Source organism: Marmota flaviventris, chromosome 17 (assembly GCF_047511675.1).
Source record: "Marmota flaviventris isolate mMarFla1 chromosome 17, mMarFla1.hap1, whole genome shotgun sequence".
Classification (NCBI taxonomy): domain Eukaryota; kingdom Metazoa; phylum Chordata; class Mammalia; order Rodentia; family Sciuridae; genus Marmota; species Marmota flaviventris.
This window is the reverse complement of record NC_092514.1, coordinates 67,389,078-67,415,648: the sequence shown is the minus strand read 5'-3', so window position 1 is coordinate 67,415,648 and position 26,571 is coordinate 67,389,078. Positions and strand designations below refer to the sequence as shown.

General features: G+C 39.4%; 1 protein-coding gene across 2 annotated transcripts; it reads right to left on the bottom strand.

Annotated features, from left to right (window-relative positions):
- Nucleotides 1-371: 371 nt before the first annotated feature.
- On the bottom strand, nt 372-18,145 carry Prkar1a (protein kinase cAMP-dependent type I regulatory subunit alpha). Of its 2 annotated transcripts, none has more exons than XM_027946236.3 (11): nt 18,030-18,145; nt 14,678-14,860; nt 10,006-10,176; nt 9,151-9,242; nt 8,893-8,954; nt 8,090-8,136; nt 7,130-7,288; nt 5,549-5,609; nt 4,324-4,445; nt 3,200-3,281; nt 372-2,794 (listed from the first exon to the last, which is right to left on the bottom strand). In XM_027946236.3, exons 2-11 carry the CDS (start codon nt 14,852-14,854, stop codon nt 2,622-2,624), a joined length of 1,146 nt encoding a protein of 381 aa, XP_027802037.1. In that variant the 5' UTR covers nt 14,855-14,860; nt 18,030-18,145; the 3' UTR covers nt 372-2,621. The 2 variants fall into 2 exon arrangements, with proteins under 2 accessions (XP_027802037.1, XP_027802035.1); XM_027946234.2 differs by lacking the exon at nt 18,030-18,145 and adding an exon at nt 17,628-17,767.
- Between the last annotated feature and the right edge of the window lie 8,426 nt (nt 18,146-26,571).

Below are 26,571 nucleotides of genomic sequence, written 5' to 3'. Positions count from 1 at the left end.
AAATACAAACCAAAGATATGGTAATCCAGAAATGGTATTTCCCCCTTAGGTATGGGAAAGTTCTAAGGCCACAAAACTGATACTATCTTCAATAAACAGGAAATCTTTAATTTTTGATTGAATCTTTTCCTTCCATAACTTGGTGGGTAAATCTGTTACGTATCTGCTACCCTTTAAGCAAAGTTGAGATCCATTCTTTGATAGTCAAACTGAATTGGAAAGCTTGGAAAATAAACATGTTACTCTTTAAAAATAACGATCCCATAATTCACTTCCCCTTCTCATTCTCACCCACCAGAAACAGAGACTCTGGGGAAGGGACAGAGGAAGAAAAAAAGGAGAAAGTGAAGAAAAACTGATTCATTTAAGAATTTAAATTATTTAATCTCTTTTTATTACTTGACCTACTGTTAAGACAATCTATAACAAAAAGAATAGCATATATTAGCACACACAGTATCATCAGACAGGCAACCAGGAGGCAATACGAAATGGTCCTTTGGCCATCTATACTTCTAGAGCAGTAGATCTCATAAATTCACTCACCAAATCCTGAAATAATGATTCCTAAAACCCTGAATATCAACTACAACAAAATTATGCCAACTGTGATTTCTCACATACACTTAGATTGCACAAAGATAAAGCTTTAAATGTGAAAATTTTTCAATTCAGACTTATCTTAAAATGTCTAAGATCAAAAACTACAAAAGGGAGTAAACAGCAAGCCAAATGATTTGAGTAAAACTCACTTAGCAGTATCCATACCTAAATATACATGAACATGATTATGTACATATAAGAAACTGATTTTATGGCATTCTACATAATTCATTTAAGTACATTTTGGGCTTTTAAACAAAGATCAAAATCAAGCTTAAAGCTAATAAGAACATAATTTTTATTTTTAGTTTTTTTAAGTATAAAAAAGATAGCTAAACATAAAGTACAGAGCAGAAAACCTTCATTTAATACAGATTTTGGAAATTAAAAAATTTGTAACAAGGTGGCTTTCTATCCCACACTAACAAGTAAATAAAATTTCTTTCCCAGATTTATATTCCAAAGTTAGTAACAACCTAAAATCTGCAAAAAAACCAAAAAAAATCGATCATGTCCAATTTAAATTACCTGGGAAAAGGTAGGTGAAAGGATTATTAATCAAAACCAGTTGCACACAGATGGAAAACTGCTTGCAGTCACTCCCAAATATTACCCTACAATATACATAAATCACAATGAAAATAAAAGTGCCTACATTACAGAACTGTGAAATTTTGTTTAAAAAAATCATAATAAAAATAAACTGTTGGGTATCATTGGAATATTATAACACATAAGGCAGGAAAATACTGAGTTACAGGTAAGACTCAAAACACAAGTTGACTTAAAGTAAAAATAAAAGGCTGCCAGAGAAATACAGGACAGGAAAGCAGGTCTTCCAGCAGAATGGCCTTTTAGACACACAGACATATCCCACCCCATCCCACCCCACCCAAAGTTCTAGCCAACATAAAAAGGAGGGGGTAAATGTGAAACTGAAGTACAAAACTTATTCTTAAACCTCACGCCCCAATGAATTTAGTGGGGGAAAATTCTCGACACTGAAATCTGTCCACCTGGTTCTTCTCTTTAGCAACGTCACTTCATATTTCTGTGTGACATTATTTCCACCTGTATCTACTCTCAGCAAATCCAATCTCCTAGAATCAAGAGTCTACTGAACATAGGATATCATACTGGAGTCAAATGAAGAACATGTATTAACCAAAAACTCTTAAGTTAACAACTGAAAGTGTAGACCTCAAATTCTTATTTTCAATTCAGCATCTGATGTCAGTATTTGGCACTAGCTGGATAAATAAAATCTGTGAGCTGAGGCAGATGTAGTTAAATCATAACCCAATATTTGTAGTCTATGGTTTGGTTTCAAACTTAAAAGGCTGGTATAGACAGCCACACCTAAAAGTATTTCAGAGTTGGAAAAGAAACAGTAACAGGACACAAACAAAACCAGGCAAATTAGCTTGGCAAACAAAAATTCAGGTTAAGGGTGGGGGTCTGAACCAACTGTATCCATCTGATAATTAGCAAAAATGGGCATTTTTTCACCTTAAACTAGTTTTAATTACAGGCAGATGTCTTTCTACGCTACTAAGATTTTTCTATATCCATTGTTCCTAATCCTTACAGCTTAATGAGAAACCATTTATTCTATAAAGAAATATAGCATATATGGCCACAGTCTAAATATGCTTGACTGGAAAATTATGTCACAAAAAAATCTTGCACTGTTACATCATTACTCTATGGTAATTCATTGGTGCTGGGATCTGCCCTCACCAAAAAGCATGGCACTCACTGCCCAGTTTGAACACTAACACTGCACAGAGAGAAGCAGTAACAGCAAAGTCCACAGAACTCTTTCTATTTATTTGTGTTCGAGCATTCACTTAATGCTCCAAATTGAGAACGGTGCAATAAAAGCAATTTTTAATATAAAGAGACAAGAAGCTGCAATGCCAGTGGCCACTTGGCGCTGCAAATAGGGAAAATTAAGCAGTCTGCGTGAGTGAAGCATGAACTGGGGAAAGGAGAAAGGGAGGCACAGGAGGCAGGTTTCAGACAGACAGTGACACGAAACTGTTGTACTGCTGGATGTTTCGTTTGAGAATATCTGAGCATGGGCCAAGGACACGTTCAAATCGAGGTCGATCCAGCTTCACACACTTCAAGGGGCCACGTGCAACCACTGTAGCAGCACGAGGACGATTCATCAGTAGTGCAATTTCACCTGGAAGACAGAAAAGAGAAGGATAAAAGCAGGTTAACTTCTACAGAAAAACAAAACAAAAAAATCCTTTAAAAAGTACATTAATTAAAACAAATTTTAAAAAAATGTTTAAAGTGCACTTCTGAGAAAGAAAACAAAGATTTTGTTTTCCATTCAATTAAAAGCAGACACACATCTGCACATTATATAGATACACACACACACATATACATATACATACACACACACCAATAATAGGTATGGGACAATAATTACTCAATTATTAACTGAGTAAAGAGCAAAATCTCACACTATTTCTCCAACAGGCAAAAGACTGCAATTTTAAAAGTTCAGGAGAAGACAAAATTATGAAATACTACACGTCTCACTGAAAGGTAACTCTAATTGTGAAGGAATCCAACATACCAAAATAATCAGAAGGCCCCAATCTTCCCACTTCAACAAACTCTTCATTTTCTGACCGACGTTGCAGCACAGCAGCCGACCCCTATAATACAATCACCAAAAAGCTAAGCAAATACTTTCTAACCCAGAGTGGGATCTTAAACACCCTGTGCAACTTTAGCTATTTTGCAAAACAGAGGGGAGAAAAGGATTTAGAGATAATCCAACTCATCTGTGTTCATAAGGTAAAAGATGACAGAAAAGTCAGTCACCATATGAACTTTGATTTCTATTTAACCATTATCCCCTGCTCAGAGCAAGGTACTGATCAAACTAAAATACTTAGGAATTCAGACTCTGGCAAACTGTAGTTTCACAAACTGTAGACAAACTCACTATTTTGTAAATAAGATTTTTTGGAATGCCACATCCACTCATTCACATTTCTAAGGCTGCTTTTGCACCATGACTACAGAGTTGAGCCTTTGAATCTGCTATTTGGATCTGTCTAGCAGGCAAGATTAACTGCTATATATTTCCCAGATTGTAAAGATATAAAACATATAAACTTTAGGAATTTAAATAATTACCTTTGATCCTTCTTTGTCAAATAGCCCAAACACTTGCATTTTAACAAGAGCCACCCAGAGTTTTCAATTTGTTTTGCTAACTGTTGTAAGTTTTCAGTTTTTTATTTTTTAGGGTTTTCTTGGCTTGCATGGTAAAGAACAATTTGAGTAACCCTGGATTTGGCCACTCGAGTCTTGGGCCTTTCTAGAATTTTCCGACTCAAACTCTTAAAATGTAGTGGCCTTAAACAGAAATCAAACAACTGCATTCCAAATAAAAATTTAAAAATAATTTTTAAAAAATGATCTTCACACCTGGGCTAGTTAGGCCTCACAAACCACAATGAAACCATATACTACTTTATTTTTTGCAGTGCTGGGGATGGAACCCAGGGTCTCAGTCTCATAGATACTAGGCAAACACTCTACCACTGAGCTATATCTCAAGCCCCAAAAGATAATTTTTAAATAAAACTATCTGGTATTCTTAAAATCCAAAGGATAAACAAGAATTAATCCCCAGTTTCCCCTTTATGGCATACAACTTGGTAAGGAATCAAATGCAGAGTTCTTTACCTCTAAAATAATGAAGAACTCATCTCCTGGTTCTCCCTGCACCACAATCTTCTGTCCATCTTCAAACTGGACTGGTTCCAGTGCATCAGCTACAGTGAGACGTTCCCATTTGTCCAAAGACTCTGAAAGACAAGAATCAAAAAAATTCTACATTATTTGGTATTGCTAAATTTTTTGAAACAAAAACCAAGTGTACAGATATTCAAGCAAATATCCATGCCCATTCAACACCCCAGCAGTGTTTCAGATTAAACATGACAATGGCACATATCTTCAATTGCCTCTAGTCTCAGCAGGATTCTCATATACCTGCATATGACTCTTAGATTCTTACTTTTGTAATCATATTAATTTATATCAACACTATATCAAATGGCAAAGGAATAAGAAAAATGTGATCAGAAAGCAGTCCTTCATACTGCCATCAATGCAAATCAAACTTTCAATAGCAGTACCCAAATGTTTCACTATGCATAATTTTCCAAATTCAAATAACTTATCCATTAATTTTCCAAAGTTCAAACAACTTAACAGTTGAATTTGTTTATGAAACCAACAAAGGGAGCCAGAAAATAACTTTTGCTCCCAAAGGTCAAACCAATATCCAAGATAAGAAGTAATATAATTATTTTAGAGGTCAAATAAGGAGGGAAAAAAAGTCAAATCCCTATAACAAAACAATGGCAAAGTCACCATTGCCTTTCCTAAAGACTAGGGTCTAACATCTCCCAGTCCACATAACAAAACTCAGGTAATATCTCCAGTTAATTTGCTTTACTCTAAATTTCAAATCTGTCATGTTTTCAGAGGATACCAACAAATGATACCTCATATTTCCACAAAGCAAATGCCTTCTTGGAAGTACATTCCAGAACCAATAAGCTCAATAACAAAATAAGAAGGAAGTCAGAGTGGGAATAACTAAATGTTCACATTCAGAAGGAGGACACCTTCAGCTTTTTCAGTTAGGAGGAAAGAGCCACATCCTTATTTTCAGAAAGCTTTTCCCACGTCTGATCATTTCCAATAAAGGAGTTTGTCATACATTAGCAAATTCAACACACATTAGACTTTAATTTAGTCAAATCTTTGACACAAATAAAAATCTCACGTGCTTTCCCTTTCTGCTAGTAAAAAAAACATGAGTTAACTAGATTACTTTTTCTGAAATGTAATAGGTTCTGCTAAATATCTGACAGTACTCCATGCAATTTTAAAAACTCACCTAAAATAGACACTTTACTAAGGAACTCCTCATACATCTTTCGCTTTCTCAGTGTGCTGCCCTAAAAAAAAAAAAGAAAAAGGAGTCATATCCCCAAAACATGAAGTCATCACACAATGTTGTGGAATAATATTGTTTAAAATATACTAAAAAGAAAAAAAAAAGCTTGCAGCAGTTGCCTCTTGATTTATGATCACTTCTCTGCATGCTGAAAACAGTAAGTGTTCAGTTACATTAAAAAGCTCAAAAAGCTCTTCATAGCTTGCTCCTAAAAGCCACAGGAGGTACACAGCACCACTAAGTAATGAAATGTCAAGTAAGCAAAAGCTCAGCTCTCCAAAAAACAACCAAGTGATATGAAAAACTATATCTGACTACACTCCCAGCCCAGAATCCTTCCCCACAGCTCCAATCTTGTAAACTGTGTTATTTATAGAGCAAAAATGAGAGAATGTCCCATAGCCCCAAATCAAGTTGTCTTATCTTAAAATTTGTTAAATATATCTGGAGGAAAGAGAAAAGGAAACACACTGTCCTTTATAACAAATTTTCCTAACGAGGCCAATTGCCTCAGCCCTACAACCTCCACCTATCAGAAAACATACATCTTGCACACACACACACACACACACACACACATATACATATACACACAGTCTGTCCCTCCATGTTATCCACAGGTACTAAACCCAGAAATCCAACAAACTACAGATCCAACAAAAACCAGAATTATTTCTTGTCAATATTCCCTTAACAATACAGTATAACAACTACTCACACAGCTTTTATTTTGCATTAGGTATTATCTAATCAAGAGATGACTTAGAGTGTTAGGGTGTGCATGTTTTATGCAAACACTATGCCATTTTATAAAAAGGTACTTGAGTATTCGTCAATTCTGGTATCCACAGCGGGAAAATAGAAACACAAAGTATATTTCAAAGTACATGAACATATCCCAAACATACAAAAAAACTTCAAAGTACACAAGACTGCAAACTTTCAAATAGCCAGATGAACACTACAGAAATTTAAGAAAACTATTTAGAACAGCCAATGCTATTAGCTGAGACTTAACCACCAAAACTACTCTACAAACTTATCACAAAGTTCTCAAAAACTCATTAACTGTATCAGCAGACTGTCCCAATGGTTTTATTACTTTGTTCTCTCCAAGAGGAGACATGTCACATGCATTTCTGATAACCAACTTTCAGTTTAGAGAAGCTACTTATTTCTGAATGGCCTAATTTTATGCATTTCAAAGCAGCCAATCTATGGTGGGCAAGATCAGGTAAATCAAGAAGCATCTGTTGGCAAATGGGCAGATTTCTAAATATGAGAAGACCATTACATATACATCACATTCTGATTCCCGTGTGATTTCTGGCCTTAATTTATTTTTGTTCTAAAAAATGACTGCCTCAAAAGGCATAATGAGTGATGCTAAACTGGGATTAATACAAAACATTCAATCATTAAAAGAAAAGAACATCTCATTTTTAACTTTGTGACATTATGCAAACATTAGTTACATAGATCAGAATTCTAAATCACACTCCAAAAACCATCATTTCTTACCATAAGGATTCTTCTATAGCTGTCTCGGTCAATACCCCAGAGTTTCACATTTGTCTTTGCTTTGACAGTGGCTGCTCTAGGTGTTCCATAAATCAAAGCAAGTTCTCCAAAGCTCCCTCCTTCACCAACACTGGTTGCCCATTCATTGTTGACATAGACCTAAAATGCAAATGACTATTAAATTTTCTCTTTGTATAGATACAAACATGTTAAAACTTTTAGACCTTTTTAAAAGGTCAGAATCCCAAATTTATTTTTAAAACAGAATATTTTATTTCTCAGAACACAGCACAGCAAAATAGATGACCTCTGACAACGAGTTAAATGAGCTACTATGTGGTATGAAAAAGATATTCCATAGAGATGATGATGAAATAAGGTCAGTCAAGCATTAATACCAATGACACACGTTTACTAAGTACTAGGCTGAGCACTGCATTAAGCATTTTACTTCTATTAAGTCACTGAATTTTCTAATAAAACTACAAGGTTCGATGCTTTTTTTATTGCTATTTCATTTATAAAGAAAACTTACAGAATTAAGAAAGCTGTGTTAAGTTTTATAGCTAATGGCTAGGTTTAGACTCCTTTACATCCATCTACCCTTCCACAGCATGCACAGACTTATTAATCACTAACCCAGAAGTCAGGAACTGCATATCTAGTCAGAAAAATTACCCTTAAAGATACTGTATCAGGGATAGAGCTCAGTGACAGAGCACTTGCCTAGCACATGAGGCACTGGGTTGTATCCTTAGAATGGCATACAAAAATAAGTAAATAAAATAAGAGCATATTAAAAAAAAAAAGTTACTGTGTCAAAAAATACTTGGTAAAAGGTAATGGAATTTAATACACAATACAAGCCCTTGAGAAACACTATGCTTAGTGCTTAGAAGTAATAATACAAGATTATTAAGGTAAGATTATCAACATAGTTTTGCCATTATTAAATCTTACATCCATCTCTCCTTGATCAATCACATAGAAATTATCCCCTTCATCGCCTAAAAGAGAGTAAAAGATTCAGAATCATATCCCAAATTAAAAAAACAAATTGAAACGATCAAATTAATATAAAATAAACTCATTTTATAAATGAGGCTATAAAAACAGTATGTTAAATTTAACACGATCTTTTAGGAAAAAAATTCAGCAACAGAAGCCATAAAATTAAAAATCATAGAACTGATCAATTTTGTTTAGTCTAATTTTATGGTGAAGAATACCTTCTAAAAAGGTAACTAGAGAAAGCCACATATGTGTACAAAGTTATTAACTTTTATGTTATCTATATCACAAGAAACAACACAAATAGTTAACAGAACATATCAAGACTGTCATGAAACGGGAAAATATATGGTTTATGAAGACCCATGAAACTATCAAGAATAAATAAAAATATAAGTGGTTTTGTTCCATTTTTTACTATAAAAGTGCCTAATAATCAGCATAAAGGACATAGGAGATATATATATTGTTCTAAAGTTCCATGACATTCAAAATAAAACAGCATTTCCTTTAACAATTATTATAAATAAAATTATACCTGAAATATTAATGCCTTAGAGAAAGCTTTCTGTTTAGCTTAAATTTTTATCAAAAAAAAGAGAAGAAAAAGGGTAAAGAATAATCTAACAACATAACGGGGGGAAATGGTAGGCACAAAGAGGGAAACAAACTCAAAATAAACAAAACCAATTCTCCAGTCTCTCCTATCCTCCCATAACCATACTGCATGTCACAAAAACAGCAGTCCTTACCTTGCTGAATAACAGTTTCTCCAGCAATAAAGGAGACTGGAAACATGGCATCAAAAATATCACTGCAAGAGAGAGAAGTCCTAGTGTAAGATTTCACAGGTCTCTTCCATGATTTCCAATGTTAACCTTAGAATTAAAGCTTCCAGATTTTCAGCCCTGATTGTCATTTGGCCTTAAAACTTACAATGATAAGAGTTTGGGACATATGAGATAAATGACATACTGAAAAAATATTCTTAACAAAGAAGATATACCTACCTTCTCTCATTATCATCAAGATGTGAAAACAGCACATTCTTTTCAATGGCTTTAGCTAAAGCAGCCATTGTCTTATAATCTTTTGGTATAACCTAGAAAAGAGTCAAAGGACAAATAACAATTTCATAAACAAAAAAACACTTAATGTTTGCAACTTACATTTCAATTAAATGTCAAGCCACATTAGAGTATTTAAACAAGACAGTTTTGAGTTAAATATTTTCACTGTGGGCACATTCTTACTATCTTTGATTCAGGAAGTACTCAACAAATATTGACTACTTAATCCCCTTGCCTACAGCCAGGCTTGGATTTAAAAGCCAGTACTTGGTTCCTAGTTAAAAACTAAACAAACCAAAATTACCTTGACCGAGGTCATTATTCTAAGACAAAACTAAGTATCCTATAACAATCATTGTGTTTCACAAGGCCCAAGCACATGCAATTGTTCCCACTGGAGACTAATAGCATAATACAAAATGGCTGGCTGGCTGTGAGAACGAAAAGATTAGGACAAATGAAGCTTGTTGGATACAAGGTTAAAAGCTACAATATGAATTATGGAGTATCAGAAAACTGAGAACATGATTCAAGAGAAAAAGGAATACCTCTTGATTCGACTGCAAAACAACTGCATGGAAATGACTAACCCCCAAATGTAATTATTCCTTGGGTTATAATCACTGGTTATTTCCTTTGACAGCAGACTATTATAGAAACCTGTTCTCTGGTACCAAGTAACTGTATTTTTGTAATTAACTATTTGAAAATGTACATTCACGCATCAAAGGAAACTAGATGACCACCAAGTGGACCCCCAAAACATTTCCCTAATGTTTAGATATCAAAAACTACCTTTCTAACATAAGACGCAGCATCTTCCTCTGTGTAGACTTCAGCACTGATAGCCCCACGTCGCCGCCGACCTTTAACCACTGGATTGGGGGGAGGAGGAGAGATTTCTTCCTCCCTTGAGTCTGTGCGGGTGCCTGCTTTCTGCAGATTCTGAATCTGTTTTGCCTCCTCCTGAAAGAAATGAGGGTTTATAAAATGAGACACTTCAGCATATAAAGTTGGTATTCTTATAATCCAGTGTCAGTCCATCTCAGGGACATCAAGTCTCTTCTTGTACCAATGTAAATTAAGAGGAAATGGTCAATTCCAAATAGGAAAAAAACAAAGTTTAAAAAGAAAAACTTTCCACAGACTGTTTCTCAGATGATAATAGATGGCATGCTTTATTAATGGACAAAAGCCATATGTTCAAGGACATATAGAAGTAAAAAATTAGATCTCCAAGATTACTGATTCATGATGAACATAAAAGCAATGTATCAGAAAACAAAATCCTGGGAATTAGGCTTTTTGTTTTCTACTGCAAACAGTAAGAAATAACTTCCCCTTTCCAAGCATGTTATCCAGTAACAATAATTCTGGCTCACCAAAGTAACCCAAGAATGTCTAGACTACTATTTCATTAATTCTGCATTTTCTGGATCTGCCATACCACACCCTATACAAAGCAATGGGATACACAAACCAACTGGAGAGGGTCCTGAGCCTGCAGAATTCACATCTAGCCTGGGTCCCAAATATAAACAAATAATGAGAGGGTTGTGATGGTAACAAGAATTTAAATAAGAACCAGCCCAGCGATACTTCTCCAGCAGAGCTAGAAGCACTCTTTATTAGCAGAGTTTATATTTGATTATCTGCTTGTAAAAACTACTTATTGAACCAATTCATGTAAAACTGAAATCAACAATTAAACGTTTTTTTCAAATCTAGAACCTTAATAAGAAATTCCTCAGTAGAGAATTATTATGCCTGAAATAAGAGTAAAAGAATGTGTTATCTTATACTTTCTCATTCATTTGACCAATTCTACATTGTTTTTCTAAACCATCTTAAAAATTCTAAGAGAACTTTGCATTTAATGATTACTGTAGGAAAAAAATTTGATTAAAAAAATCCATTTTTGTTGTTGTTGCTATTGTTTTTTGTTGTTTTTGTGCACAGTCCTCACCCAAATGTTCGCATCGAGATAAATACAAGAATCCTAAATGTGCAGCAAGCAAATCTAGAACCATATCCATGAAGGGGTTAGTAGTGTTCATTTCTATTAGTAGAGCCATGTCTGTTTTTTATAGCAAAATTTTATCCTTATCTTCTCACTTCTTGGATTTTCTAATTTTCCGAGAGAGAAAAAAACAATATTTTTGTTCATAATTATAAATATATTTACCTTTTGACTCAGCAATCTAGTAATTCTGCTTCCAGAAATTTATTCTAAGATATACACATGTGAAAAAATGATACATACATTATTTAATTAGTTTTTTTAAGAGTGAAACACTGGAAACAACCAAAATAGTTATAACCAGGGATGAGTAAACATAATAGCCAGACAGTGGCTCATTCCACATGTGTTGGAAAAGATGTTCCTTTCATGTATAAATTTGTCTATAAATGCCATATATTACCTCCAGAACACTGGCCACACCCAAGAAAGGCAATGGTGTGGGAAGCAGACCTCTTATTGCTGTGCCTTTTTATTGTGAACTGCATGTGAACATGTGACCTATTTATGTATTTTTTAGAAAACTCACTTCATTTTCATTCTGGAACTTCCAGTGACTAATAAGGCTTTCCTATTCCATATCAACATAGAACTATGAAACTCAGGTCCCAAGTGTAAAGAGTATAAACGAAAACATAAATTCAACTTCCCCAAATCTGTCATTGACATTACACAAAAGTTTAATGAAAAAATTCACAAAGGACATCTTATTAGGATGTATCCTACTTAAATAAATTTTTAAGATAATTCTGAAGTAACCAAAAACAATTTGATTTTAATACTGCCTTGGATTCTAGTGAACTATAAAACAGCAATCTGAATATAACCTATTTTGTTTGACAAGTCAGAGCCGTTACTGGAATCATCAATTTCTAGCATGTACTGTGATACAATTTTATATCCTTACCCTTGCTGTTATTCACAGCTTGTTAGCTCTTTAGCTTATTAAAACAAAAAATAAAAAACTCCCAGCCTACTTTCTGGTTAATCTTGTTGACTCTTCTGCATTATATTCTGCATTATGTTTTTAACTCCAACCACTTAATGTTTTCACAACTGTTTGTCTTCTCCCTGCCCTTGCCATTCTTCTCTGTAGATTAAGTAAACTTGCCACCCCACACACTTGAGGCTAGGCCATATGACTTGCTTTAGTCATGGAATGTAAGTGGACATGCCATAGCATGCACGCTAATGTGGTTTGGCTCAGCCCACCTTGAGCTTCTGTCCCTTCTCTGCCTTGAGAACGGAATGCCCTATATAGTGACTGTTTCTTCCACTCAGCCCCAGAACAAAATACACGAAGTAGAGAAGACAAGACAGGCTGAGCCCAAAAGAGCTACACATGACCGATATATACAGTCTGTTGTAGTAAGCCACTGAAATTTGGGGATTTTATGTTGCTGCAGCAAAAGCTGACCACTACACTGTATGATCACAACCAAGTTTTACCAGCTGTCTCTATAAAATGGTAATGCTCATATATATCACACATTTGCGATAATGAATATTTATGTATATAAAATGTTTCACACAGTATCTGGCACACAGGAGGCCCTCAAAAGGCAATAGTTTAATTCCTCTTATCAACAAGACAGGGAAGTTCTATAATAAATACAAACATGAAAGAGAACTCAAATTCCAGACAATAGTCTGAATTAAAACGCAGAAGCTTTCAATAGGCCCAAACTGTGGGAGTTTTTTGGTACATTTCTTATGGAAGAGCTGGAAGATTCCAGAAACATAACTCCTGGGTAACTGGGAAGGAGGTGAAGAGAATGTGACTAGTATTTTAAGACATAAAAATTAACATGATATATGGAACAATGGACTATTAAAAAGTGGATAATCTAGGTACTTGAAAGTCTAGGAAAATATATTTAACCCTGGGTAAAAGAATGCATGTTAGTCAAAGACCCTTGAGTTACAGGAAGAAAAGTGTTAAAATGTAACTTTTATTAGATTTTTTTTAAAGACCAATACATAGCAAAGCTAAAAATCCCAAAGAAAGTACCCTAATAATTACTTGTTTCTTCCTTCCACCTTGATTAGTCCTTAAAGAGTCCTGTGGTAAATACAGGCTTTGTACCTAGCACCACACATTCAACACTCCCTAAAAAAAGATACACACTTAATGTCTCACTAACTTAATCCCCTCATTTCATGATTTCTATTGATGTCCAAAGAAGAGGGGATCGCCTTACAGTGACCCATTTCAGAACCAGATCTCCAGGAACGCACTTGATTTCAAAACAGGGAACATTTGTGACCTGGCTCCACAGTAGTTTCATTATTTGGAAATTTCTCTTATTTAATAAGAGCAAACCAGAATTTCTATTACAATTTCAAGTTAGCAGGGCTACATTCATAGTGACTGGTTAATAGTTGTGTTCTGTTTAATTAAAAATGATTAGAATAATTAAAGTCTAATCATGGTATTAAACATCAACCTGTTAGATTTAAGGAGTGTAGAAAATACTTGTTCACTGAACTACCCAAACATGTTTTAAATCTTAAAACATGAATTACACTGGTAAAAAATGGCCCAAACAAATAAGGCAGATATTTCTATTATACAGTTAAGTAATTATACATATTTAAAAAATCACAATTGATTCATGACCATTATGAACCACTTCAAAACTTCAATATGCATAAGAAAACCTGTAAATTTATCCCAGAGTTAAAAATGCAAATCAAATAAAATACTCAAAACATTTGGTAATACAGACTTTTTTTCATTCATCATCTTGAAGAAAGTGAACTGAAGCACTGTCCTTGATGCAAAATTATTTTGATAAGAAAAGCATCTATCATATACATAGGTCACAATAACATACACACAAGAGTAAACAACCAAGAAATAACTAGAATATTTTTTCCAGAAAAAGAAGTCCTAATCAAAACTATAAAGGAATAAACTTTTGACAACCTTCCATCTTGTATCTGCATTCTAGTTAATTCATCCAACATATACTCTATAGTAAACCAAACCATTAATTTAGAATTTCTGATAAATCTATCACAAACTAGACTCAATCAATTTATTACCTGAGTTCTAAAATGTGGGGTAAGGTTTATTAAGGTTACCTGCTTTGCTGAAGAAAAATATTGACTGCCTTCGAGTACTTCAGAATTTCTCAAGTCATAATAATTGCTGTACTAAAGATTGGTTCTGTTACAGTCAGAACTACTAATTAAACCAGGTTACAAGGAACGAAGTTTGGAAATCCTTTACCATTCAAATAAACAGCAAAAGATTCATTTTCTGATTAAACTCTACCAGTTACGAATTTAAAACTTACTACAAATGTCTTCACTGCATTTCTTAATTTTAGACTTATTCGGTCAAACTTCCTTTTCTTCCAAAAGGTACAAATGAGCAACATTCTTAAGCATTATAACATTTAACATTTATTAGACTCATCATAGCAACTCCCATATTTTTACCTTCTCCAATTTCTCAAAGTATTCCCTAAGGAATGCCATGGGTCTCTCAGGTCGAGCAGTACACAACTGCACAATAGAATCCTTGAGCAGCGCCTGAATGTTGTGCTTCTGCACGTAGAGTTCACATTCCCGGAGACTACGCTCCTCCTCACTGGCAGTAGTACTACCAGACGCCATGATTTTCTGCAACAAAAAGCACACACATGCTTGGGTAAACTATGAAGCACAAACACCAGTTTGGCCTTTGATTTCTTAAATCCATTAGGCAACTGATTGATTCATGGAAACTTTTTCTCCTCACTAGATTGTTTTTAAACAGGGACTAGGGTACAAAATATGTACAGAATTTGTATTCTTCCAAATAAGTATTTCATTTAGTTGCTGCTGTAGTATCTGGGCTCTATAGGCCACAATGAAAGGCAATATTCTCAAGCTCCCCGGAGGGGGTATGAGCCACTATCCCCTGCAGAGGCAGGCTGCTGAGAAGCCAGTCCCTTCAGGGAATTTCATTCAGTTCTCTCCCTGCAAAGAAATCATGATGACGTGGGAAATGTGTAAATGGTAAACAGGACAGAGAATTACAAGGGCATTGCTGACATTACAAGCTGACAAGAGTTAGCTGTAAGTGAAAACAAGGAAGCACAATAAAGAACATCTGATAATGTCTTTATGGTAGCTCCCATCTAGTTCCTATCCCATGGAGAAATATGTCCTGATGTCACACAGCAAACCACTAGAGGGAAGGATCTGATTAACTATTAGTGTAATCAAAATTTTTTAAAACACAGAAGAAACCTCAGTTAGGTTTTAAAAGCAGTCTTTCATTATAGAATATTTTACCAGATTCCAGTCCTATATAATATATTTGGCAGTGGTAAAAAGGGGAAAATCCTTAGTTGGGGGGTGGAAAATTCTTACCAAGTATACTATAAAAAGTTTGGACAGAAAATTGTCAAAACGTTTTCTTTATCTGAATAAAAAATATAAAAACAGTTAAGATTTTCAAGCTTACATGATGATTCAATATATAAAACTGCATTTAATGGATTTCAGAGGACTCAATCTGCCTTGATGTGAAGAAAATAGAAATGTAATAATGACTAGGTAACCTTACCCTAGAATTAAAAACAGTAATTTAACAGTGTCATTCACACAGTTTTCCCTCCAACTACTAATCTTGAAGCAATTAAGACTGTTCCCCTCTACTCTGTAACTAAATACAATACTAATCAAACTTTTCAAATTATAATGCACACAAAACAACCAAGATAAAACTATAAGTTTAAAAGAAATACCAGAGGAAGAGCTATTCTAAAGTGCCAGTGTTACTCATTTTGTTTTGACAACTTATGTGATAAGTCATTACAAGTAGACTAATTAACAGACCATGAGAAAGTTTGTGGCTCCATGACAAGCATACAGCTTAGAAGCCACGGGGAAAGAATCATGCTGCTACTTCAGAAATAAACACACAAAAAAAAATGTTTACTTACTATAGAATATATTTATACTGGCTACTTTTCCAGATCAAGTAATCATAAGAGTGGAAAATCCACTTCAGTAGAATTCTCTGCTTTTCAAATGGTACTGAAGGCCACCAAGAACAATAATAAATCAGATCTTTTACATTTCAAAGTAGTCTTCAGTCATATTAATACACACATTCAAGTCAACAGAGAAATCCTTCTAAGATCTGGTAAAAACGACAGAATTGTGCCTAGAGAGTGAAAGTGTCTTTGTTTGAAACAAACTAATGTTTATCACAAAGACCAAAAGGAAGAATCTGGTGACGGATAGTACGTGAACAAAACTGACCCAACACTAATACGGTCGCCCTGTGACCTCCGAATACCCAAATTCCAAGGCCTTTTAACATATTTCATCAACTCTACCTGGATTAATTCTGTCTTTGTACTTATTTATCCAAGAGTCCAGGAACTTAGTTTCTTCCCGTCCCCAAAAATTATTTAACCATTTAAAACTGTCAAGAACCTTACAGCTGTTCACAAGAAAATACTCAGATTCTTTCTTTAGGAAAGTGGACTGTGTTAAGATTCTGTTTCGGAAGGATCACATGTAAGCAGAGGCTGTTCCCCACTCCGGGCGCTGCCCGGGGGCTGCCAGGAAATACCTCCTTGGGGTCTGGCTTTTCCCTGCTGGCTGGAACCGTGGGCTGGCTTTTCCCTGCTGGCTCGGGAACCCCTGCGGGTCACAGGCCCTGGCTGCAGGGGTTAACAGGCACCGCGCATTTTCGAGAGGACAGCAAAGTGCCCTTCAATCCCTCAGGCCACGGTCATGACCACACAACGAAGGGAGTCGACCCCCATCCTGGGCTGGTGGGAAGGCCTCCGCGATGGCAAGGAGGCCTGGGGTGGGAGGATCGGGGAAGGAGAGGCAGTGACAGGGACAAAGGGAAGCTGAGGAGCCAGACCCAGATCGCCGCGCGGGGGCGGGGGGACGACAGCCCCGCCGAAGAGAGGGAAACGGATCGCTGGAAACGGCTACAAGGGAAGGGTGGACACGAGAATTCCTGCCGGGGCTCGAGATCGGCCGAAACCGGCGGGGAAAACGACGGCGGATTCCGGTAAAACCGAGCTGTTGTCCTTCAGGAAATGGGGGAGGGCGTGCGAGAAGGCCGCGGCGCGCGGGGGCGGGGACGGCAGGGCCGCCGAGGACCTGATCCGCGGACGGCCGCGGCGGGAGGGCAGCGGCTGGACGCCCCACACTAAGCGGACAAAGGGCCGCCTGGGGCCTCCCGGGTGCAGAACAGGGGCCGGGGGCGCGGCCTGAGGCCGGCCGGGAGGCGCCGGGGCCGGGGAGGGGCAGGGGGTGCGGCCGTCCCCCTGCAGGTCGCTCCCCGTGACGCCATCTTGGATCGGTCCAGCGCCCCCAAACGCGCGGCGGGGCGACGAAGCTCGCCGCGGCGGGGCCCCGGGCAGACGCCACTCACCTGGGACGCGCGGCGGCGGACGCGGAACTGTCGGTGCTAGACTACGGCGGTGCCCTGCTCCCTCAGCGCTGCGCTCGTAGCCCAGCTCCACTCTGCGATAGCGGCTCGGCTGCGGCTCCACCGGAAACGACCGGCTGCAGCCAATCAGCACTCGGCTGCTGACGTCAATGCGCCTCGCTTTGGCCAGAACCGTCGCCTTGGCAACCTTAAAGGCGCAGGGGCCGCAGTGCCTCCCCCACTCCTCGTCGAAGAGCCCTAGCCCTTCGTCACCCTAGAATCTTCTCCTCCTGCCCTTCCTTCCACCTCATCTCCTCCCTGTGCGTAGACCTTTTTCACTCCCGACTCTTTACTCCCTCTCTCCGGACTGGTTCGTCTTTCCTTCTTTCGCCTGCCCCTCCTTACCTGTCCCTCTCGTAGGTCTCGGGTCCTCTTTATTCTTTCTTCTGCTCCTAGCTCTTCCACACCGCCTTCGTGGGCTCCGCTTTCCTCTCCTCCGGTCCTCTCTCCTCCCCACTCTCACTCCCGCCTCCTTCGACGCCTCTGCCTTTTCTCCCTCTCTACAACCCCTCCCCACGGCCGGCCCACGTGGGGCGTCTCGGATGACAGGTGGGCGACTCCGCCCCAGGCCCCAGCAGGGGGAGGGCGCTGGGCCGGGCCGGGGAGGTTCCTGCGGTTTCCCGGCCCCGGAGGAGGCGGCGGCCCGGGCGGATTTGCAGCAGCTGCGCCGCTGGCCCCGTGCGGGCGGATGCCCGGGATGCGCACTGAGGGCCGCGCATCCTGTGTCGGGCCTGCGCTGCGCGGGGCTCGGGCTCGGGTCTGTCATCCGGTCCAGGAAATCTGAGCCCTGCCGAGGCTCTGCTGGGCTCTGGTCAGTGGGGGCCACACCGTCCCTCAGGGCCCGAGACTCGGGAAAAGACTTTGTCCGGGTCCAAGAGGAGGCCCGAGTCCTTATAGACCCTGAAAGGCCCCCCACCCCGCCAGCCAGCGTGCCTGGCCCTCCAGGGTGAGAGGTGCGGGGCGTGTGCAGCGACACTAACGCTGTGGCCGCAGCAAGCAATCTCAGCTGCCGGCAAAACCTGCACTAATTGGGGACATTCAGAGAAACAGAGACTTCTTTATTCCTTAAGCCATTTTTTTTTTCCCATCAGAGTATCTGCCGGTTAATGAAGAAAAGGAAAGCCAGGAACACTTTAGACGTAAAGTCACTAAATGAATAAAGAAGCCCCTGGGGGACACATATTTAAGTGTTTGGGAGCTATTATATTCACATGGTATGTTGGTCTAGGGATATGTGTGTAAAATATTTGATGGATTTTACACAATATCCACAATAACCCCCCCCCCCAAAAAAAAGTAGAATATCTCAATTTTATGTCCATTCTAGGTTTTTTAATATAGCTGTTAGAAAATTTCAAATTACATAGATGGCTTCCATGACGTCTTCTTCCTAAATCCCTCATGCTATAAGGGTCTTTGCTTATTAGACTGTTTCTTTGATGTAGTTATGATTATTCCCTGCCTTCTGATAGTCACAGGAGGCATAGGCAATATCAGAAGGGCCTGAGAGGAGAGATTTTCTTCCTTCACTGACCCCCAGCATGTTGACCGCTGGCCTTTCTCCAGGGATGAGTGGAATGGGGGATTAAAGACAGAGCCTCAGTCATATAGAATTTCACCCTTGTCAGTACAAAGAAGGACTGATCAACTGAACCCTCAGCTGGCAAGCAAGAGGGGAAATTTGATAGCATTGAGCAGACCCAGTCATGTTCTAGGAAGAAAACATTGCAGTCAGATAAATCTGAGTTTGTTTCAGGCTCTGCCATCTCCGGTAATTGACTTAATCTCCATGAGCCTCAGTTTCCTCCGTTGTTAAAGGATAAATAAGGCTGTGTTAATTAAATAATAAGATAATAACAGCAAATAGGCAGGTAGCTCTTACCCTGTTTCAGGCACGGTTGTTAGTGCTTTAGACACACTAATTTAATTCTTGTAATAATTCTACAATTGAGGTGTTTTTATTATTTCTACAGGGAAAAAAATCAGGCAAAAAATTAAGTAACATAACTCTGTCTTTAATCCCCCATTCCACTCATCCCTGGAGAAAGGCCAGCGGTCAACATGTTGGGGGTCAGTGAAGGAAACGAATCCCTCCTCCCAGGCCCTTCTGATATTGCCTATGCCTCCTGTGACTATCAGAAAGCAGGGAATAATCATAACTACATCAAAGAAACAGTCTAATAAGCAGGACCCTTATGGCATGAGGGATTTAGGCCCACAGCAAGTGTGGCTCAAACCCAGGCAGTGATCTTAAATCACTCTCCTTTATAGCATATATGGGATACATTTAATAAATGCTATTTTGCTTCTCACTTTTCTCCTTCCTAAAGAGCTACCCAAGCTACAAGGTTAAGTCTGAATGATACTGTGTCCCACAATTAGTATTACCTTTCTAAGACACTTAGAAAAAGGAATCCAGCTACATGGTGACATTGAGCCCAGTGCTTGGAGTGACAGCTGCTTCCTTGCTAAGACCTGGCTATGTGTCCCCATTCAGCTGCACCCAGGCATCAGTCCAGCCATAGCCGTTTCCTGTGTCAGCCGCATTCAACCTTGTTCTACCTGCCAAATCCTCAGATGCTGGGGCTTTAGAAGACAGAAAGGGAAATGGGCCGTGGATAGCTGAGCCTGGGGAGAGTTCACTGAGACAGCTGTTCTGAAAAACCGAACAGCCCCAGTGCTTTCCAAATAGTGCAAATGTTCTTTCAGTGCCACCTCGCCGCTGTGAGAATACCGACTTGTAAATTACATTTCAGAAATGACAGTTGTAGTTTCTAACAGCCTCCCTTCTCCAGAGGCCTCCTGCCCTTGACTCAAAGGTCTATTGACCTCTTCTTTGATCTGTGTCCTTGAGAAACTCAGTAAAATAAATGTCTAGGGTAGTGGCATAGTAAGTATATATTTTTTAAAAAACAAAATTCTGTCATTGCCATTACAATGTTTGTGAGACAACAGCAAAAAAATAAAAAAATAAAGTTAAAAGCAGTGATACATTTTAGAAAAAGAAGAGAGGGAGGAAGAAGAAGATAAACACTAAAATATAAAAGAAAGGAATACTTTGGAGACCCATGCCGTTTCTTAGTGTTTCTTATGCTTAAAGTTTTCACTGGCTAAAGGCAGATCCATGTATTCCAAATTTCCAAGGGGAATTTTTTAGACTATCACCACCTAATTGTGGTGTGCACTGATCTGAGTACTTATGCTTCCTAGGGGACCCAAAGCCGTAGTTTCAAACATAACCCAATTCCAGCAAATTGTGTTAGGGTTCAGAGAAATAGAAGCAGCAAGAAATGTATATAGAGAGATATTTATTTTAAGGAATTGGCTCACACAACTGTGGGAACTGGCAAGTCTAAAATCTGCAGGGCAGGTGCAAGGCAGGCCAGCAGGATAGACCCAAGAAAGAGCTGATGTTGCAGTCTCAAGTCCAAGATGGAGCTCCTTCTCCACAGGGAACCTCAGTCTTTAAAGATCTTCAACCAGAGTGATGAGGCATGCCTACAATAGGGAAGTTCCATATTGCTTGACTCAAAGTCTAATAATTTGAATGCTAATAACATCTAAAAAATACTTTCACAGCAAAGACTGGTGTTTGACCAAAAACTGGGTACCGTGACCCAGCCAAGTTGACACAAAATTAGCCATCACCAGCAAGTATCCAGTTGAGTTATTTATTTGCATGAAACTCTTCTAAAACATTCTTCCTTTGAATATCAACCTCCTCTGCCTGTGCTGCTTTTAACCAATGCTAGTCCTCTGACAGTAGGTCACAGAGGGAGTCTTTTAAAAAGTAGTGATGTGCCAGATATGGTAACACATATCTGTATATTCGGCAGCTTGGGAGACTGAGGCAGGAGGATCGCAAGTTCAAACCCAGCCTTAGCAACTTAGCGAGGCCCTAAGCAACTTAGTAAGAACTTCTCTCAAAATAGAAAATAAAAAAGGATGAGGATGTTGCTAAGTGATTAAGTGGCCCTGAGATCAATCCCGAAAAGAAAAGAAAATAGTGATCACCCATGCAGTGTCTTGGTTGGTAAACTGTTGAATAGGATCAAGAACTTTCTTTGTTTCTGTCAAAACGACAAAATCAACAAATCTTGTTGATTTCTCCCTGTCTGCACTTTACTGCCCATGTATCTATAACTCTTTCAGGAATTCTTAATCTTTTTTTCCTTCGAGGGAGGGTTAGTCATGATCCCCTTTGAGAAGTTCATGAAAATTGTGGGCTTTCTCCACAGAATATAGATCCAAATAGACATATACAAACATTTATTCTCCTTAGGGGGATCACAGATGCTGAAACCCATTCATATGTGGCCTCCAGCTTCAGAATCCCTTAAAAATGGATCCTGATCATCAACAGCTCCCAGGTGCCAGGGATGCAGAAATAAATAAGACATGGCCTCCATCTTCAAAGCTCCCAGCCTGAAGAGACCAGCAAGAGCACAGGTACTTTCAAGAGCAAGGCCAAACCATGAGGGCAGGAGTTAGGCAGGATGTTGAAGAGGCATCTAACCCAGTCTTAGGAGGTGAGAAAAGGCTGCCAAAAAGAGGGTCCTGGAACATAATGGTGCCCAGTTTGTCCTGCCTGGTTTGTTAGGTAGGGGAAATTGCTCATCAAAAGAAACCATGGATTTTTGGAAAAATGTTTTTCAGAATGGCCTACGGATAAGATGGAGGATGAAGTAAGTACTTGCTGGAGAGTAAACAGTGGCCTGCTGTATGCAGTGGCTTAGACCAGAGTCAGCACTTTTTTTTTTTTTTTTTAATGAAGGGCTGAGTAGTAAATTAGGCTTGCAAGCCATTGGCCACAGTTGCAACTCCTCAATTTGGCCATCATAGCACAAAACCACAGACAACATGTGAATGAATAGGTATGGCTGTGTTCTAATAAAAATGGATGAATGCTGAAAATTGAAATGGATATAATTATTTTGAATCCACAGATTATTTTTGAGCAATTTTAATTTTGCTAAAAAAAAGACATTGAACAGAAAGTCAGAGAATTCTCAGACACCCCCTTACCACCACTCCTTCATATATTAGTCTTCCTTTTTATTAATATCTTCCCTTAGTATGGTGCCTTTGTTACATTTCATGAGCCAATATTAATACATTGTTATTAACTGAAGTCCATAGTTTACATTAGGGTTCACTCCATGGGTTTTGGCATAATGTCATTTATACCCACGTTATGGTGACCTATGGAAGAAATTTACAGCTGTAAATACCCCTGTGCTTCTGTTTGTGCCTCACGCTGTCCTGAGATTGATCTACTGTTGCCATACTTTGCCTCTTCCACAATGTCATATGGTTGGACTCACAGTAGGGAATCTTTCCAGATTGCCTTCTGTCACTGGTGACACATATTTAAGTTTCTTCCATCTTTTGGCAACTCAATAGCTCATTTATTTTTATCACTAATAGTCCCTTGTACAACATACCACAGTTTGTTCGTCCATTTCCAAATTTGGGCAATTATAGATAAAGCTGCAATACAGGTCTTTGTGTAGAGATATGTTTTCAACTCCTTTGGATAAATACCAAGAAATGCATTACTGGATCGTATGCTAAGACCACATGTAGTTTTGGAAGAAACTGACAAACTGTCTTCCAAATTAACTGTGCCAATGGTATTCCCACCATCAACGACTGAGAGTTCCTGTTGTTCCATATCCTTGTAAACATTTGGTGTCATGGGAGCATTCGATTTTAGGCACCCCGGTGGGTGTGCACTGGTTTCTCATTGTTTCAATTTGCAATCCCCTAATATTATATGCTATTAAGAATCTTTTCCTAGCTGGGCACAGTGGCACTCACCTGTAATCCTATTGACTCAGGAGGCTGAGGCAGGAGGATCACAAGTTCAAAGCCAGCCTCCGCAAAAGCAAAGTGCTAAGCAACTCAGTAAGACCTTGTCTCTAAAAATATAAAATACGGCTGGGGATGTGGCTTCGTGGTCAAGTGCCCCTGAGTTCAATCCCCAGAACTAACCCCCCACCAAAAAAGGAGAATCTTTTTATGTGCTTATATATCTTCTGTAGGGAAGTATTTATTAAAGTATTGGGGACATTTTTAAACAGAGTTGTTTATATTCTTATTGAACTTTATGAGTTCTTGGCATATTTTAGATAAAATTCATACCATTGTAACATGTTACATTCTTTGACTTTTTCCAACCATTGAAAACTGTAAAACTATTCTTAATTTTTGGACTGCCCAAAAACAGGGGATGGACCAGATTTCAACCCATGATCTGTAGCTTGCCAACCCCTGCTCAGAAGTTTCGATTTTCTCCTTCTGGCCGTGAGTATCATGCAGGGAAACGGTGTGGCCAAGGGCACACTTTTTTAACTGTAATCCTAATGAAGCAAGGACAGGAGCAGGAGCGCAGAGCCTAGGAGTCCTTGCAGTGAGTCCCGAGAGGGGTGACAAGGGCTCAAACTAAAGAAGTTTTGACGTAGGTGAATGGAGCAGGGCAGACTTGAGAGACAGGAAGGAAACAGAAGGACAGAACCTCGTTATTGATGTGGAGGATAAGGAGGAGAGGGACAGGAGGCCGGTACTTAGATTTGTGACTCAGACAATGAATCCAGTGAGGCTGATTCAGAGAATGTGGGAAGAGCGGCAAGAGTGGCGGAGGTTCAGTTTGGAATGAGCTGAATTTGAGAGGCTGCAGGAAATCCATTAGCAGCCTGCCGGGTGGGTGCTTGCTGATCAGAAGTCTAAGAGAGAGCTAAGGGGTTCGAAACCATCAGCTTATTAATTCCAAAGCCATGAGAGTGGGTGAAATCCCTCCCGATACAGAGAGAAGAAACAAGAAGAAAAATGGCCAAGTGCAGAACTACATGGAGGGCCAATAATGAGAGGAGAGAGGGAGGAGGGGACCCAGCAGGAACGTTGAGAAAGCAGGCAACAAACCAGAGAACAGGGGTCCAAAAGGTCAAGGGAAGCCACTGTGTTAAAGGGACAGATGTTGCAGAGAGAAATGAAGAGCCGGGGCGATTCACAGCACAGATGGGATGCCAAAACCAAGATGGCCCTCCCGATCCGCTGTCCCAGAGGAATGTGACGTGGCCGCATTTGCACCGACCAACCAGCAAGAGTTGAGAGGAAAAAATAACCACGAAGCTATCAGGCTGGTTGCTGTTCATCTGAAACTTGTATCGGAAGACACAGGGGAAATCTAGAGAGTGTCAGGCTGTGTTGTTTTCATCAACCTCTTTTCCACCCCTGTCATCTGGAGCAAATCCTCCAGAGTGTCCTCTTCCAAGCCCTTGCTCAGTGTGGTTTTCGGCATTGTCCCCAACTGACTCAGTCCCCACCCTGGTTTCAGACCTTCCCAGAAGTTCTGTGAGTTGCCCAATATATTTCCAATATATTTCTGCTTTACTTAAGTCATCTAGGGTTTGTTTCATTGCTTACAATAAGAACTCCGGTCCCCTATCCTATCCCGGAAAATAATATGGTTAAAAAAAAAATCTCTGGGTTCATGTTTGAATAATTAGGAAATGACCAGTTAGTTAATGTTTGGTCTTCATGTCCTCCAAGAAGGGGAGACCAGGAAAGAAGGACCATGCTCTATCAGTCAGAAGTCACAGTGGTGCACAGAGCCTAGACTGGCTCATTTTCACCAGTCGGATCTGATCCTCCCACGCCTGAGCAGGGAGCTCTGATCAGCAGTCATCACTGTATCATGCAGGGGTCATCTCAAGTTTAGAGAACCTGCACAGACGTTCTCCTCTGTAAGCCAAAGAAAAGTGTAGAAGAGTTTCCAACCCTACACTGAGAAGTCCTATATGCAAGTCTTGTCTTCTCCTCCTCCTTCACCACCACCACCACTACAACTAGTACTACTACTACTACTACTACTACTACTACCACTACTACTACTACTTCTTCCTCCTCCTCCTCCTCCTCCTCCTCCTCCTCCTCCTCCTCCTCCTCCTCCTCCTCCTCCTTCTCCTCTTTTCTTGGTACTGGGAATTGAACCTAGGGACACTTTACTACTATTGTTATTATTATTTTTATTTTGAGAAAGGGTCTCATTAAGTTGTTGAGGATCTTGCTAAGTTGCTGAGGCTCGCCTTGAACTTGCCTCAGCCTCCAGAGTTGCTGGGATGACAGGTGTGCACCATGGTGCCTGGCTGGCAACAGTCTTAATAATGGTCATTGGTGAGTCTTACTTAGTAAACAGCTCTTAGGGCCGGTTCTAAACTGAATTCTGGCTTGCTGTCCCAGAACTACCTGCTCCTAGATTTGTATCCCAGGTCTTACCTCACCCCGACCCCACCCCACCCAATGACATCACTGATCTCTGCACTGGGTTTGGCATTCTGAATTTGCAGAATTTCTTGTCTTCCCCATTTTCCCTAGTTGGAAGTATAAAGCATCTCATCTTGGGCAAAGCACAAGTTCCTGAAGCACTCAGTAGAAGGACAAGGGGAATTGTTGGTTACCAACCAGAGTGGCGCCACCCAGTGGCAATAGTATAAACAGAGCTTCTCATTCACTCTGGCCTTGAAATTACTGTTGTCCCTCCATAATCACCTGGGAATTGATTCCAGGACCCCCTCAGATACTAAACCCATAGATGTTCAAGTCTCTTATATAAAATGGTGCTCTTTTTTTTTTTCAGATAAACTATCCAGATCCTCCCATATCCAATCAGTCTCCAACTTAAACTGGTTTGACTTATGATTTTTCTACCTTCGTATGGGTTTAGGGAGTATTAAATGCATTTTCAACTTACAACATATTCTACTTACAGCAAGTGTATCAGGATGTAACCCCCTTCTAAGTCAAAAATCACCTGGACTGCCAGACTGGGTGGTTCACTCCTGTAATCCCAGTGTCGCGGGAGGCTGAGACTGGAGGATCTCAAGTT

Excerpts from the sequence above, each read along its gene's own strand:
- Prkar1a (XM_027946236.3), bottom strand. The coding sequence starts at position 14,854 with ATGGCGTCTGGTAGTACTACTGCCAGTGAGGAGGAGCGTAGTCTCCGG. Across the intron at positions 9,243-10,005 it reads CTGCGTCTTATGTTAGAAAG|GTTATACCAAAAGATTATAA; the intron begins GTAGTTTTTGAT and ends ACTCTTTTCTAG. Across the intron at positions 8,137-8,892 it reads AGAAACTGTTATTCAGCAAG|GCGATGAAGGGGATAATTTC; the intron begins GTAAGGACTGCT and ends ACTCTCTTTTAG.